Source organism: Sinocyclocheilus anshuiensis, unplaced genomic scaffold, assembly GCF_001515605.1.
Source record: "Sinocyclocheilus anshuiensis isolate Anshui unplaced genomic scaffold, SAMN03320099.WGS_v1.1 scaffold1451, whole genome shotgun sequence".
NCBI lineage: Eukaryota > Metazoa > Chordata > Actinopteri > Cypriniformes > Cyprinidae > Sinocyclocheilus > Sinocyclocheilus anshuiensis.
In genome coordinates, this window is record NW_015538060.1 from 889,951 (window position 1) to 907,168 (window position 17,218).

A 17,218-nucleotide genomic window follows, 5' to 3' on the forward strand; every position below is an offset into this window, starting at 1 on the left:
ATGTTGCATCGAATCTCTTCCACTGAGGTCTGGGGACCCCTGCGTGGCCGTTTGACCTTTGCCAGCTCAAACTCAGATGAGTCTAACACACCTGAGTATGAGGCTTTTGTAGGCGCCACACCAAGAGCACCCAGTAAAGTTCTATTCTTTCATACTCAAGTGAAATTTGTGCAGATGAACCAAGTGTTTGAAAATTAACACATTTAGAAATTAAAGTGTAATTTTTCCTTAAAGGGATAGTTCGCCTTCAGTTCCTGGTCCCCATTGACTTGCATAGTGGGTTTTTTTTTTCCCCCATAATAAGGAAGTCAATGGGAACAGCAACTGAAGATGAACTATCCCTTTAAATCACCCCACAGTTTTGACACCACACCCATAAAATGGCAAACCCAGCTAAGATGTCAATATTTGTGCTGTTCTAAAATCTAGTGAGCTGCCTCTACAGACAGCATCATATTCCTGTTTCTGATCCAAGATGCTGGACTGAGTGGAATGACATTTCTATTATGAATAGGGTGGCCATCCATCTGGTTTTAAAGTTTTTAAATACCTAGTCCATCTACCGGTGCAGCTCGTTTGTTCTCCTTTTAAGATCATCACTCTTTTATATTTTATCCAATGGTATATTATTAATAAATTAATAGATTAAAACAGAGGCTTTAAGTTTAAGTTAATATAAATTGATGTATTTTAGACACACTATTGTCAATATCGACTGGTTGTTTTTTTTCTGTTTTAGTTTCATATTTAAGGTATAATTTCATTTTTTCCAACATTTCTATATTTCTATATTCAGTATATTTTGTTTTTAAAAACATTAATCTTATAATAGTATATGTGCAGTTGTAAACTGTGCATGTGTAAATAAATCGAATGCCAGTTCAGATGCAGCTTTTGAGCCACCTCTACAGTGCAAAGATGGATTTTGATTTTGATTTGATTGGTAAAAGCCCTATAATGTCTTATTATTCTAATTGCATTTATTGAATACATTTACAAACTTTAATGAAAGCAGACACATACATTTAAAAGAGTTAGAAAAGTTGCCTTTATAAAGGTTAAAAAAAATGCCCCTGGAAATCAGAAAAGTTCTGGAAAAGTTTCTGTCACTGCTTATAGGTTTAGGATCAGTTTTTATCCTGGATTCACTGTATCCTGCAAAGTCTCCTCCTTTTTGGTGTTATATATGGCCACCCTAATTATAAATATACATTTATTTCATCCAATTCTGTACATTTTTCAAATAAAAATAGTTCAGTCTTACTAAATATGGACTATTTTACCTAATATTTGCATTGCATTGTATATAGTCCTATTAGCAGTTTGTCATTGCTCAAGTCTTTAAACAAACTATTATAGATTATAAGATTATATATGCTCATCCATTATCATTAGCATGATTAGACGATAAGATTAGACCTTTAAATACTACTAAATGTGTTAATATATATTTGTAATTGTTCTGAAACTTTTAGCCCTGACTCAGCTGCAGTAATAATGTTTATATTCTAAAAAGATCATCCAAGTTTTTTTTTTTTTTTCCAGCAAAACCAACTCTCTCAGTACTGAGTGTTGATATGCGTGTGACAGACAACAAGAAAGCGCACAACACCAGCAGTTACAAGAACACCAGCCTCATTGTGCGCAGGAATAAAGAATTCATCATCATCATCAGGTTTGACCGACCCTTCAATAACCAGCAGGACAATGTGCATTTGGAGTTCATGATTGGTGAGCAGATCTTTCAAACCATCCAATTTACATTTACATTTAATCATTTAGCAGACGCTTTTATCCGAAGCGACTTGCAGATGATGACAATAAAAGCAATCAAACCAACAATATGTAAGTGATGTGACAAGTCCCAGATAGTCTAATGCAGTACACATAGCATTTGTTTTTAAATAATACGTAAAAAGAGTAAAAAGTAAATAGAAAAGAAATAGAATTTTTCTAGATTGAGTTGGGCAGGTCATTCCACCAGCAGGGAACAGTTAAGGTAAAAGTCTGTGAAATTGATTTTGTTCCTCTTTGGGATGGCACTATGATACGCCGTTCACTTGCAGAACGCAAGCTTCTGGAGGGCACATAAGTCTGATAATAGTGAATTTATGTAAAGGGGAAAAAACATTTTTTTCCTACCTAATTTCAAATGTATGAATTTAACAAATAATTAATTAATTAATTTCAAAAGCAAGCTTAACCTTAATAACTGTCAGTAGGACATTATGAGATATTTCCAAAACATACAAATTAGTCACCAATTTGCCAAAATATAAAATAATTATGAATTGACATTGACATTACAACACTGATCGCTTCCATCAACACCAAAGAAAATTTCACGGCTGTTTTTAGGTCTACATCAGCCTATCTGACCGGCATTACAATCATATGGCAGTGACTTACAGGACAGTTTCATGCAATAAACTATAAATCTTTTGTTTTTGTACATTTTTAGAGTTAAAATAACTTCCATGAATTATGGATCAAGGTTGATTGATTTTAATTTTATTTATTTTTTTTTCAATTTTGACATTTGAATCAGTGTTGATATTTTGATGTTGTTTCAACGTCTTATTTTACAACAAAAAATGTGTAAGTATTTTGTTAACCTTTTCGCAACAATTTAGCATTTAACAGTTACGTTTTTTTTCCATGTTGAATCTAGTAAGCTGCTTACCCAGATAGCATCTTAGGCATCATATCGCAATCTTGTTTCACCGTCTTTTACAAATAAAAATTTCAACAGTGATTTATAAGTATTTTGTAATCTTTCTTATACATCCAAAATCCAGAAAGCCTAAAGCACTGGAGAAACACCAGTATGGTACTATATAATACTATAATAATCAGTATGCGTATCCTCAGCCTCATGTTGCTCCAAACCTGTATATACATAACATTTTGCAGAATGTTGGAAACCAAACTGTTTTGGTGACCATTGACTTTCATTGAATGGACAAAAAAACACTGAAACATTTCTTAAAATATATTTTAAAAGAAGAAAGTACGTCATACAGGTTACTACACAACGACTGTAAATTATGACATTTTTGGGTGTCCTATTCTTTTAACTCTTTCCCAGTTTTTTTTTTTTTTTACATTGCCAGTCACCGTCCACTTGAATGTGACAAGTATTATGTTGAAAAGGAACATTTTGAACAAAATGACATTTTTGTCAAAGACTACATCTGGATTTGATTCAGATCGCTTCCATCAACACGCTTAGCTTCACAGTCCTAAACCAATGCAACATTTCATTCAGTAATATTAGGCAGTTTTGATGTATATGCTTTTTAATGCTTGATGATTGCATTGTTTGACCTATGCATCTGCTTACACATGTGATCGCTTGTTTCTGCTTCCTCTTCGTCGGGTTTTGATCGAGACATTCAGTACTCTATCAGAAGATGCTTAATAGTGCCCCCTACCTTATAATGGTGAAAACACAGAAAGCTGGAAAATTCCATTATTGGCGAGGAAAGAGTTAAAAAAAAGAGAGTGTGGTGACCCATAATGCTGCGTCTAGTTAGTACTGAACCTGACAAAAGCTGTCGAGAATTATGACAACAAGCTATGTATAGGCTTGAATGAACAGATGTAGCCATACAAAAATTTTTTTTTTTTAATGGTCAACAAAGCCATTAATGGACTGGAAATAACTCTCAGACAAACAATGAAACTGAGAAAATATCTGCCCATCTTCATTAGAGACTTGCACAAATACATCAACCAGAGCGTAGTGCCATTCTGCAGTTAGGCCAGCTGAATAATTGAAGTGATGTTCCCTCGGCTGTCGCCGCACCATTTAATTCAGTCTCGATGTCAGCTTCGTGTTCATTATTGCCGGCTCAGCTGCTGTCCTGTGGGAAGTAGTCCTCTTGAGGTTTGGGCCCTTGTCATTGGAGCCGATCCCGAGAGCACCATTTTTCTTTTTTCTTTTTTTTTCTTTTTTATTTTGAAATGACCCAAGGCAGCTCGCCCAAACATATTTAAGCATATATTTTGATAGATATTCAATATAATGAACATCAGCGGGGTCCAAAAAGGGTCGGAAATTAACGAGGGCTGAACATAAATGCCCAACAAATTCAAGATAAAGGAGCAAAAAAATGCCTGTGCACAATTAAACAATCAATTAAGGCTGTCGTGATTAAAATGAAATGTGAAAATGAATGAAAAGTTTGCTCACACTGCATTAGATTGCTTTTTATGCATTTTTTTTTGCAGTGTTGAGACTTATGACCATTCAGCTTAGGAATGCAATGGACAAGACGCTTAGATTAGTCGGCACTGAAATCTCCGGAGTTGTTGTTGAGTGTGACCGTGCCGCTCACTGATTGAATTCTTTGCGCCCATGAATTCCCTCATCATAAACAACACAGTGCAGATAAGATGTAAATAAAAGATTCATTTCGTAGCTTCAGTGATTATAACGGGAGTTTTTGCATAACTTGCACTAGACTAACGTCATGGACCGACATGTGAAGCCAGAGCCATAATATATGACGAGCCGTTTTTCCAAAATAACTAAAAAAAAGTTTTTATATGTATTCTATTAATTGACATTAATAATCATTATTACGATATCAAGAGCAATAATCTACAATAACGGTTTTGATCATAATACTGCAATCATATTAGCTCCTGTTTTTAAACGTATAATTTAGATACAATTTTAAACAGTCACTCGTTATTGGCAACAGTTTAAATATTTAGACTGATTGAAGTAATTGGTTAAATTGAAGTATTTGATATTAAAGACAACACAGATAACAATTATTAAGGTGGTGATAAAAAATGCCCTTACGACCGTAAAAAAAAATGCCCCTGGAAATCGATTCCAGGGGGCAAAAATCGGCCCTTAATGGAAAAGTTAATTTCTGAACCTGTTTTGGATCCCACTGACTTTCATTGTATGAGCAAATCCCATTCTTCAGCTGCTTCAGACATACTCAAAAATATCATACTTAAAAGTCATTGAGTTTGTAATGAGAAAATGATGACAATGTTCATTTACGGGTGAGCTGTCCTTTAATACTAGCATACATCTGTCCTCACAGGCAATTCACCTGATGAAAACAAGGGCACCTGCATCACCGTGTCCTTTGGAATAGAGAAACGTGACGGACGCTGGAATGGTCGCGTGATTGGCATGCAAGGCAATGAAGTGACAGTGGGCATAACACCTGACGCCAGCTGCATCATTGGCCGATTCCGCACCTTTGTAGCAATAGTGACTGATTTGGGAAAACAGCGCACTCAGAGGAACCAAGACACTGATTTCTATGTGCTGTTCAATCCTTGGGACCCTGGTGAGTACAAATGTAACACTTGTATAGCGTACCAACTTCACCTATATAGATGGCAACAAACTTTAATATTTTTAATGATGATAATGCATGTATCTCATATTGTTGCCACACAGAGGATCTGGTGTATATGTCCAGAGATACCGACAGACAGGAGTATGTGATGAATGATGTGGGGATCATCTTCAATGGAGAAATCAACAACATATCCTCCCGTGCCTGGAACTTTGGGCAGGTTGGCAGTTTTCTGGAGTTTAATCTTCACAAAGAAAACAAATGTTCTTCCTCTTATGGTACCTGATACCTTCATTTAACATTTTATATGGTTTCCTGTAGTTTGAAAAGGGGGTTCTGGATGCCTGTCTTTTGGTTCTGGATGCTGGGAAAGTACCGCTACTGTACCGTGGAAATGCCATCGAAGTAGTTCGGCAGGGATCAGCCCTGGTATGATTTAATATGTTGTTGTATGAATATCATTAGCATTCTTTTTTTTTATCAACACTTGAACGTGGGCAAGTTTCATAAAAAAAAAAAAGCAAGATTTTGAACAAAATTACATTTTTGTCAAAGACTACTTCCAGATCGGATTCAGATCGTTGATCAAATACGTTGATCGTAGATCGCTTCCAGAGGTGTAAATACCATACCTGAAAACCATACTTGAGTAAAAGTACAGATACCTTACATTGACACTGACTCAATTACAAGTCACCAATTCCAGTAAAAGTCTTAGAGTATCTGATTTTAACAGTACTTAAGTGTTTTACTTATACTGAATGTAGGCTCAACAGATGCACTGGTCCTCAACACCTAGGCTGCGTTCCACTCTACTTTTACACACGCACTCACAAACTTCCCTAAGCACTTCCCCTCGGGGGAATCCCCGCTGCATTTTGAAGTGTGTTCCACCTGGTGAAGTGGACGAGGGAAGTTTATATGGACAGACCCTCCACCCCTCGATTTTGACCGAGGGAGCAAGTCTGCTTTATATGCACACTTCAGGCCGCTCCATAGACCACAATGCAACACGATTGTGACGTCATCGCATATCGCGTTTAATTTATCCCCACCCCAAACATACCTATATACATATAGAATGCTGCACTAATTTGTAAGGGGAAAAATGCAAACAATAAGCCAACTCTATAGCTGATTCTAAGTGATCAAGGGCATAGGACGTTCCAGTTCAGCCCATTCCAAGGGTTCCGCCAGTAGTGGGCACTCGTGCAACGTAATCAATGATGTACATCCGAGTAAACGAGATGGAGGGAATTTTGCGAGTGAAGGGCATTAAAAAAACGGACTGGAACGCAGCCCTAGAGACATGCCAGTGAAAAACAATAAGCAACTGATCTCATATGTGAAACACCTGTGAATCAATTTCCTGCTAATGCACTCACATTCGCATAAAGTAGACTTATTTACAAGCTGGGTGAGTAAGGGCAAAACGCACATGATATAGTACCTTCAATGTCCTGTACACGGCAATACCAGAAGTAAACTGCTGCAGAAAAAGTTAGGTGCCATGTAAAACGTAACGAGTATTTGGATTACCCATAAATGTATTGGTAAATGTTGCTAATATCTTTGATACCCAGTAAAACTACAAAGTAGCCAAAAAGATACTTAAGTACAGTAACTAATTCGATTTACTCTAATACTTTACAACACTGATCGCTTCCATCAACACCAAAGCTCGCACAGTCCTAAACCACATCCAGGGGCAACATTTCATTCGGTAACATAGGCACTTTTGATTTATATGCTGTTTAATGCTTGATGATCACGTTATTTTACATATGCACCTGCTTACATATGCTATCACTTGTTTTTGCTTCTTCTACTTCATTGTGTTTTGATGCAGACATTCAGTACTCTACTATACAGTATATATATAGGCTTTTTGGTGGTATATTCTCAGATTAACTCCCAGGATGATGATGGTGTCCTGGTTGGCAGCTGGAGTGGTGATTACTCCACTGGCACAGCACCCACTGCCTGGACAGGAAGTCCCGAAATCCTGCTCAAATATGCCAAAGATGGTGGCTTGCCTGTGTGCTTTGCACAGTGCTGGGTGTTTGCTGGTGTGCTGAACACTTGTGAGTATGGCGACGCCACATACTTTATTGGTTCTGAAATTCAGGTTATTTAGACTCTTGCTAAAAAGACTGTGGCATAACAATGGCTCTATGATGCTCTCACCCAGTTATGCGCTGTCTCGGGATCCCCGCACGAGTCATCTCCAATTACTGCTCTGCTCACGACAACACGGGCAACTTGAAGACTGACATTATACTGGATGAAGATGGGAGAGTGAACAGAAGCCGAACGAGAGATTCAGTCTGGTGAGACACACAAAGCATACACAGTCTGATAGGTAATGATGGTTACATGTTGTTTAGTGACAATGACACTGTATTTCACAGGAACTACCACAGCTGGAATGAGGTGTTCATGAAGAGGCCTGATCTGCCTGAAAGGTTCTCTGGCTGGCAGGTGATCGATTGCACCCCTCAGGAGACCAGTGACGGTATGATCCTCCTGATCTTCTATATATACCCTGGCCTTTCTCTAAAGTTTACTTGATAAGGTTAGGAGACACTATCAATGAATTATGGAAACGACTGAATTAAGAATTAAAAAAGGTAATTGTGACTCTTTAGCTCGAAATTCTGATTGTCTTCTCAGAATTGCGAGATATAAACTTGCAATTGCGAGTTATAGTCAGAATTGCAGGATATAAAGTCACAATTCTTACTTATTTTTTTTGCAATTGCAAGTTCATATCTCGCAATTCTGACTTTTTTCTCAGAGCTGTGAGATATAAACTTGCAATTGTGAGTTATAAAGTCTGAGGAAAGTTTTATATCTAAAAGAGTTTATATCTCGCAATTGCGTGTTATAAATTCAGAATTGTGAGGAAAGTCAGAACTGGGAGATGTAAACTCACATCTGCGAGAAAAAAGTCAGAACTGTGAGATAAAAAGTCACAATTTCCTTTTGTATTTTTTAATTCAGTGGCAGAAATGGGCTGCCATAATGAATAGAGTAGAAAACTGGGGTCCCATTACTTCTTACATTAGGCAATTACGGCACCATTTCTAATGCTGAGTGTATCCGTCAAGATCGACCATTCAACCCTGTTAAGAAACTTATTGTAAGCAAAATAACTGAATAAATACTGTTCAGTTTTATGTGGGCTAATTCTTCAACCTGTCATATTTGGTCATATTTGTATGTTTTATTTTATTTATTTTTAGAAAATTGAGTATTCATTTTGTATTTATAATTGTATTTATTTTTATGCTAGAAAATAATCACACAAATCATGGTTTTAAAATGAATTTACGTATGTCGCAAAAACAGGGATGAAAAAAATGTGACCAAACAGCAAATATTTATATTTGGCCAAACAATATTTTTCAGACTTAAGATCCTCCTTCAACTGATAATTGAAAAATGAACTAAAATGTGGCTTTCAAGCCCTATTTTCTACCCTGTTCGTGGAAAGTACCAAGAGCTTGAAATAGTATAGACTTTTAAATGCCTACATTTAGATCCTCCATCTGCTTGGTGATTTGAGCAGGGTTGCCAGGTTTTCACAACAAAACCCGCCCAATTGCTACTCAAAACTAGCTCAAAACTAGCCCAATCGCGTTTCGAGGGGCGTCCCCCGATAAAAAATGCGTTCCGGGGGATAAAATACTCATTTTTTGGAGGGGTTCCCCTAAATATCACGTTATTGGGGTCGCCTCAACCCGCGGACAAGAAAAAAAACCCCGTGGCAACAGTGTTAAAGTAGCCCAATTTTCCCGTGGACTTGGCAACACTGGATTTGAGGGATGTCTGAGATTTGGGGTTTTGGCATCTCTGTTCCATTGCCATCTGCTCTGACCTTATGAATTTGAAACACAGTGTAACTTATAAATGTGGATCTTTTATAATGTTGTATGTTGACCCTTATAAAAATCTAGCATAGCGTTAGTTCTGGCAGGTCACGTTAGTCAAGCTCGCATCAGCTGACTCTCAGCTGATCCCCATCAACCTATGGGAATACGACACCTATCTAAGCATTCATATATAAGGTCCCTCAGTATTATCAGCAGTTTTCGCATTGCTCAATAGCTAATTACCCTCCTCCATCCCCAACTCCTCCTCTGTCAGTCGGGATTCAGCCTTCTGATTCTCCTTGAATCAGACTAATTCTAAAATGTGTACATAACATTATTGAACTGTAACGATATCTGCAATACATTTATGTTGGTTCTGTTCTGTTTACCCTGGGGGGTTATTGCTGCTCTCCTTGCTCTCATCCATGCTAGGCTGCATGGATGCGCAGGGAGTTCTTGCCCAGAACGGAACCATACCGCCAATCCAAACTGTATGCTAATTGTCAATCATCTTTGACGATAGTGGTCCTGACAGAACTGTACTGTTATGCTAAAAAAAATGATTTCCCTCTCTCTTTCAGGTCTTTATCGATGTGGCCCAACGTCTGTCAATGCCATCAGAGATGGAGAGCTCAGCTATCCATTTGATGCAAAGTTTGTCTTTGCGGAGGTAAGAAACATGTCAATGCTCTTTGATGTTTACTTACCATCAGTCTTTAGTTTACAAGATCTTAAAATCTCTGCTGCAAATTGCATTTAAAACATGGAAAAACTCTTTCTCCTATCTTCAGCTGAACAGTGATGTGATCTACCACCAGTCGGATAAGTACGGAAACACAAAGGTCATCCATGTGGACACCACGTATGTTGGAAAGCTCCTTATCACCAAAAGGATGAATAGTAATGCTTATGAGGACATCACTTCTGCTTATAAACATCCAGAAGGTAAGCTTCATTTTGTCCAAAAATTGTCACACATTCCCTATCCCCTTCCCTGTCATCCTTCAACCTTCTTCCTGACTCCAGGCAGTGACAAGGATAGGCAGGCCATGCAGATGGCAGAGCGTCGTGGTGTCCCTTCCAGGGATTACTTGCCACTCGCTGAATCAGGTGTGACCATCGAGCTCCAGGCTGACACCATCAAAATTGGCGACAACTTCAAGCTGACGCTGAACATTAAGAACCAGACCAGCCAAACCTGCACCCTCAGTGCCACCATCACTGGCTGTGTGGTGTATTACACGGGCATCACCAGCTCGATCTTTAAGCTTGACAACAAAGCTGCAACTGTGGATCCCTGGAAAAGTGAGTCTGGCTTTACAAGTTTGTTGTAAATTTAGGACACATGCATTTCAGATTGCTTTGCTTAATTTCTGAAAATCATTTCACAGCCTCCAGCATGATGATCGATGTCAAAGCTTTGGAGTACATGCCCTACCTGGTGGAACAGTCCAACCTGCTCTTTGTGGTGTATGGACGCATTGAGGAAACCGGCAAGACCCTTTCGACAATGAGAGTTGTCACCCTCCGTCCTCCTGAACTCACTATTAAGGTATACATCTTCCATAACCAGTCGTAGAGTAATATGTGGGATATATTTGATCTTTTATGATATTAACAGTCATTATAACTCATCTACAGGTGACTGGAATGCCCCAGATCGGAAAGGATTTCATGGTCACCGTGTCGTTCCGAAATCCCTTTAATTTCATCCTGAAAAACATTCAGCTCCGCCTAGAAAGCCCTGGTTTGATAACAACCAAATTGAAAACATACGAGTAAGATGGAATAACCTCTGTCATATTTATTTTTCCATTCCGTATTCACAAAACATCTTAAAGCTAAAAGTAGCTCCTAACTTGCGCATTTAGGAGAAACTCTTAAAAAGAATGGGCGTGTCAGTCCTAACTTTAGGACTCTAAGGCCCGATTTCATAGACAGGGCTTAGCCTAAACCAGGATTAGGCCATAGTTCAATTAGGACATTTAAGTAATTTTTATAAACATTCCTTAGAAAAAAAGCATTACTGGTGTGCATTATAAGACAAAACAAAGGCACTGACATGTTTTAAGATCAGTCAGTGCAAGTTTCTTTCAGTTGAAACTGCTCAGATTTACATTTTAGTCTAGGACTAGGCTTAAGCCTTGTCTGTGAAACCGGGGGTAAGAGTATTTCACAAAGCATTTTAGTGCTAAACCAGCTCCTAAATCTGTGAAAGTTAGGGGTAGTCAAGAAGAGGACTCCTAAGTCACCACACCAAATCACAAACCATGCTAAAATAGCTGTTGCTGGCAATCCGCCACAGAACGTAAACATTTTAGAAACATTTCACGATAATTTCCCTTTAATTTAATCGAATTAATATGTCCTTCTTTTCAAGCTGGGCAAGACGTCGCAGCTGTCCTTGAGTCCAGTTTGATTTTCTTTTATGTTTTACGTTACGTCTTACTATTAAATCAGCCATGATTATTCTATTCTGTTAATTAAAAGGCTGCTTACCCTGTTGAAAAAAAAAAAACAGCATATGATGGTTAGGTACAGTATGTTTTGAAGCATGGCAGATGGTTTAAGCTGGTCCTTAGTTGGTCATGAGCTGGTTTATGCTGGTACTGAGCTGGTCATGTGCTGGTCCTAATCAACTAGCTTCTGCTCAGACCAGCTTAAGCCAACTCATGACCATCTAAGGACCAGCTCAAACCGTGCTTAAAAGCATACCTAACCAGCATATGCTGTTTTTTTCAACAGCTCCCGATCAGTTTGCTTTTAGGTATTAATTTTGAAGTGAGGTGCTGACAATGGTGTGTGTGTATATATAGTATTTTTTTTTATGCATATACAACTCTATCCATTTCCATTTGCAGTCACATTGCGCCTGGTGGTTCACTGCAATATACAGAGACGATCACCCCTCAGTATCCTGGGAAGAAGGTGCTGATAGCGTGCCTGGACTGCGCTACAGTGAGGCAGGTCACCAGTCAGCTGGAAATCTTCGTGCAGTAATGGATAACGGATTGCCACAAGGGAACCAGAGAGAAAAGATGAGAATAGAGGAGAAAGGAGGAATCAGAAGGGTTACCATTACCATTTTGTTGAATTGCTTTGCGTTCTTCACAAATGTTATCGAAATACAAGCTAATGTTATTTTTTTTTTCTTTACAAAACACCCAACCCTTCCAACACTGGATTGTTGAAAATATAGAGTGATTTTTGATTGGTACTGTTCAACCACCATCATGTGGTAAAATGATTGTTACCGAGGAGTACAAGCATTTTAAGCAAAACAATTTTAATTTGTAAACTCATTTAACTGTACAAAATACACACAATCAAACATTAAATACTTATGCAGCACACACGGTCACCCTCAACCTGGAGGTCTGATACGTTCTGATTAGCAAAGTGTGGATGCGAGAAATCATGAGTGTATCATTGACATTGTAAATTGGGAGTGGGAGGAAGAGTGGGAAAAAACGGGAGAACCCCATAATATCGGGAGTGTTGGCAGGTATGCACTTGACACAGAATGTTTTTGTGGGTGTGCAAAATTTTCAATGTTCACAGGAAAATAAGACCTACATAAACCGGAAACAGCAACGTGAGAAGTACATGTAAGTGTACTCATGCACACATAAAAGTCTGAGTGTGCGAGCAACTGAAAGCTATGAAATATAATAAAGGTCTATTAAAATTTAAGAATAAAATGTAAATAATTTTCTAAAATTACACATGAATCACTGTTGTTTTGGTTGGGTACCTTAATTAACATAACTCTATTAATCAGAATATATTGCGTATTTTCTCTGCTGTAATGCCACTGACTGTGTTTCACTAATATAAACTAACAATAAATCTTCAGCATGAAAGCATTTTTGATGATTTTATTTGTTATTAATACTGCAAATCTTCATTAAGACATCAACACCACCTGAAAAAATTAAAATCATCTGGCTTGTAAGGGATTTGGCTCTCATGTCAAAGTGAAATGCCATTTGCAACCCATTTTACTTCTACACAGCAAAATCCCCAGTGTTAATTTAACACTCTGAGTGTGGACTCATATAAACACTAAAGCAGTGTTAAAAGTAACACTGAAGCAGAGTTAAAGTTAATGAGATAATTAGGTGATTAATTAAGTGATGATTGACCATTATTGAAGACACCTGATGTTAACAAACAGAATCACCAAAGACTAAAATCACAATTTCTATGTCACCATTATAGTGGTCAGTGTTTACTTTAGTTTGGAGCTTGACCCTTAAATTGTTAACATTAGGTTTTGTTTGGCTGCGGTAATTGAGTTATAACAGCCTGACAAACCAGAGGAAAGGTGATCATGTGGTGTTGATTATGTTTTAAACTAATCATCATGTAGTGACCTGAATGGCTGAGTTATGTTTTCTTTAATGATTATGTCAACAAGTTGGTAAATATAAGATCTGGCATTTTCAGCATAATCAGACAGATGTTTTTAAAAGTTACTTTGATATGATAAAATAAATAAATGAATCTTTAGTTTAGACACACAGACATCAAGAATCAGTATGATAATCACAACAATGGTGACCATCAAAAAAGCATGTTGTAGCCAATAAAAACTCATCCATGGCTCCCATCATGCATTGCGGCATGAATAAATTATGAGCTGAATTGTTTGTAGCTTCTTTTATTCTTACTATATTCTTTTATTTTTGCTGTTTTTATGTGACTGTTTAGTAGCTTGTTTTGTGACGTTCTGAGTTGATCTGTTTATCTGAATATGCTGTTTGTCACCGTTATTGAGATTCATATGCTGGTTCTTGATGTATGTGTCTGCCTAAAAGTACATTTTCCTTTTTTAATCAGAAGCGCTTGCAAGAAACCCTTACAAAATGCATAGAAAATACAGAATCTTTCACTGTGGAATCACAAGGCTGTTGTAACCAATCGAAGTAATATAACTCAGAGAACAGACTCTAAATGAGTTCAGTGACTTAGGTCAGATAACGATTAATTATCACCAGCCAATGACTTTTGCACTTGGCTTGTCTGTCTGTTATAATTCAATTACAGCAGCCAAACAAAATTTGAAACTCAAAAGTCAAGGGTCAAGAGCCCAACTAAAGCAATCACTGACCACTATAATGGTGACATACAAATTGTGATGTTCGTCTTTGGTGATTCTATTTGTTAACATCAGGTGTCTTCAATATTGGCCGATCATCACTCAATTAATCACGTAATTATCTCATTAACTTTAACTCTGCTTCAGTGTTACTTTTAACACTACTTCAGTGTTTATATGAGTCCACACTCAGAGTGTTAAATTAACACTGGGGATTTTGCTGTGTATAATCTTATGCATTTCCCAGTGAAATAGAAAGAACTCCTGGCCATGGAGTTGCTAGCGCCATCCTCTAATTGAGCTACATGAATGTAGGTTAGACCTACTGTACATATAGACCAGAGGTCTTCATCCCTACTCCTGGAGACCCACTGTCCAGCATAGTTTATTTCAAAGTGTTTCGACACACCTGCCTGTTATGCCGGGTTCTCACTGCATGATTTTCAAAGTTGTCGGATCGCTGCTATTCCCACACTGCACGACTGTTTGGGCTACCATATATCTGCTGTTGTGTTCACACTACACGACACATCGGCAACAGGGGGTCACACATTACACATCTTTTCATTAGTAAGTATCGCCGACAGCTCTGCCTTGTCTATGTTTCACAAACAAACATGAGAACTGATACGGGGAATAACACGAGAATGGATTTATTCCAGTCAAAAATGGTAGCCTGCAAAAAGCTTGCAATCCAAGTTGTCTGTACACTGACTTGCAGTGAAAATTTTTTTAAAGAAGAATATGAAGGAGAGATGGTTGCTTGCAGAAGCCATGCATGCTGATGTTTTGTTGAAGATCTATGACTCCTCCCCCTTGCCCTGTATCGTGCTCTCTCAATGGCTGTAGGTTGCCGCCGTTGTCATTTTCAGCCAAAACACATTTCAACTGTGAATTGCCGATATTTAGCATGCCAAATATGTCATGGGCATCAGCGAAGCGTCGGCGCTTCTCTCAGATCGCGTCTTTGATAACACACACTAAGTGATTGTCACTCACGTGAACGATTGCCTCTGATTTGTCGGTGAGTGAAAATCGGGGCTAAAATCGTGCAGTGTGAACCCGGCAAGCGATCCTGAAGTCCTTTATTAATTTGGTTCAAGTGTGTTTGATTAGGGTTGGAGCTAAACTCTATAGTGCCAGGTTGGAGGGGATTACACGATGATTTAATAATCACCCTAAAAGATTTTTGTTGGAATCGCATGTAACGTCAATTTTATTTTGACAGAACAGCTTTAACGAACCACATTTTGTGGTGCCTAAAGTTTGCTTTAAAGGGTTAGTTCACCCAAAAATGAAAATTCTGTCATTAATTACTCACCCTCATGTAGTTCCAAACCCGTAAGACCTCATCTTCGGAACACAAATTAAGATATTTTTGATGCATTCTGACAGCTCTCTGACCCTGTGTGGTGCGGCTGACACAGAACAACATACGCTGTTTGCGTTCAGTGGATATTCTCCAAAATGGCGCTAGGGAGATGAATTGTTGAAAAGATGAACGGAGGTCTTACGGGTGGGTTTGGAACGACATGAGGGTGAGTAATTAATGACAGAATTTTCATTTTTGGGTGAACTATCCCTTTAAAGACAATCTTGAACTTTCAAATACTTCTCCTTTAACATGACTATGGGCCTGCTTTCGGGAAAGGCAAAGGGATTTTGGGAGGGAAACGACTGAAAACACACCTATTCACCGTTTGCTATAGTTGCAAGGTGGTCTCTTCTAAAAGTGGGCAGTCCTTTGAACATTTGTTTGTTTAACTCAGGGGTGTTCATTAAAAAATCATTAAAAAAAATGGTTTAATCTTTTAATCACTGAGAATAACAATTATATTGTTTGTTTGATGATTATATAATAAGAAACATCACATATGTATTTTTATTATAGAAATACATTATATAAAATGCAGATCCACAATGTGTGAGATGACAATAAAAAATAATAAATATTGTGACGAGCGTCCCGAAGCTTCATCACCGTCGCCCTGGAAACAAGCGAGGAGCACCTGGCCATCATCATCACAGGCTGATCGGTCAGAGCTGCACCTCATCAGGCGGCGGCTACATAAGCCACGCAAGCCCTGCCATCTAGGAGATTCCTCCATGAGACTGAGCACTAACTCGCCGTCTCATTTTTCCCACAGAAAGCAGCGTGTGACCGACCAGCCCCACAGGAGCACTGCACGGACCCTCTGCACTGGAAAGACGGAAGAGAGCACTCATGGCACCGGAGCACCTACCTGGACCTTTCTCCCTCTCACCCATCACCCCAATAAATCCACCCTCCGGGGTATTGATTGAGATTACTTGTCGTGTGATTCTTCACCCCGTTACACTGGTGGAGAATGCGAAGCAGTTGAGGACCACGGTCTACCATCCCCAGACCGACGGACTGGTCGAACGCTTCAATCAAACGCTCAAGCAGATGTTGAGACGGGTGGTCGCGGAGGATAAACGCGACTGGGACCTGATGCTCCCCTATGTCCTTTTCGGGATCCGTGAAGTCCCGCAGGCCTCGACTGGCTTCACCCCCTTCGAGCTCCTCTTTGGCCGGCAACCCCGCGGCCTCCTGGATGTGGCGAAGGAAGCCTGGGAGCAACAGCCGGCAGCCCATCGCTCTGTCATCGAGCATGTAAAACAGATGAGGGAAAGGATCGACTGGGTCATGCCATTAGTCCGGGAACACCTGACGAAGGCGCAGCAGGCCCAACAGCGCCACTATAACAGCAGCCCAACCATGGGAGTTCCAGCCTGGAGACCGAGTCATGGTCCTAATCCCCAACGCGGCCTGCAAATTCCTGGCCACCTGGCAGGGTCCCTATACGGTGCTGGAGAAGATTGGGCCGGTGACGTACCGGGTGCGTCAGCCAGGAAGGAGGAGAGCCGAGCAGCTCTACCACATTAACCTC

The 17,218-nt window shown here is 39.1% G+C and overlaps 1 protein-coding gene across 1 annotated transcript; it reads left to right on the plus strand.

The window, feature by feature from the left end:
• On the plus strand, positions 1 to 13,011 carry LOC107683491 (coagulation factor XIII A chain-like). Its single transcript, XM_016479549.1, has 14 exons — positions 1 to 133; positions 1,546 to 1,731; positions 5,067 to 5,318; positions 5,432 to 5,550; positions 5,652 to 5,759; positions 7,237 to 7,414; positions 7,522 to 7,660; positions 7,742 to 7,845; positions 9,787 to 9,875; positions 9,997 to 10,150; positions 10,232 to 10,510; positions 10,597 to 10,757; positions 10,847 to 10,983; positions 12,067 to 13,011. The coding sequence occupies exons 1-14, from the start codon at positions 1 to 3 to the stop codon at positions 12,203 to 12,205; spliced, it is 2,178 nt and encodes a 725-aa protein (XP_016335035.1). The 3' UTR covers positions 12,206 to 13,011.
• Positions 13,012 to 17,218: the final 4,207 nt, after the last annotated feature.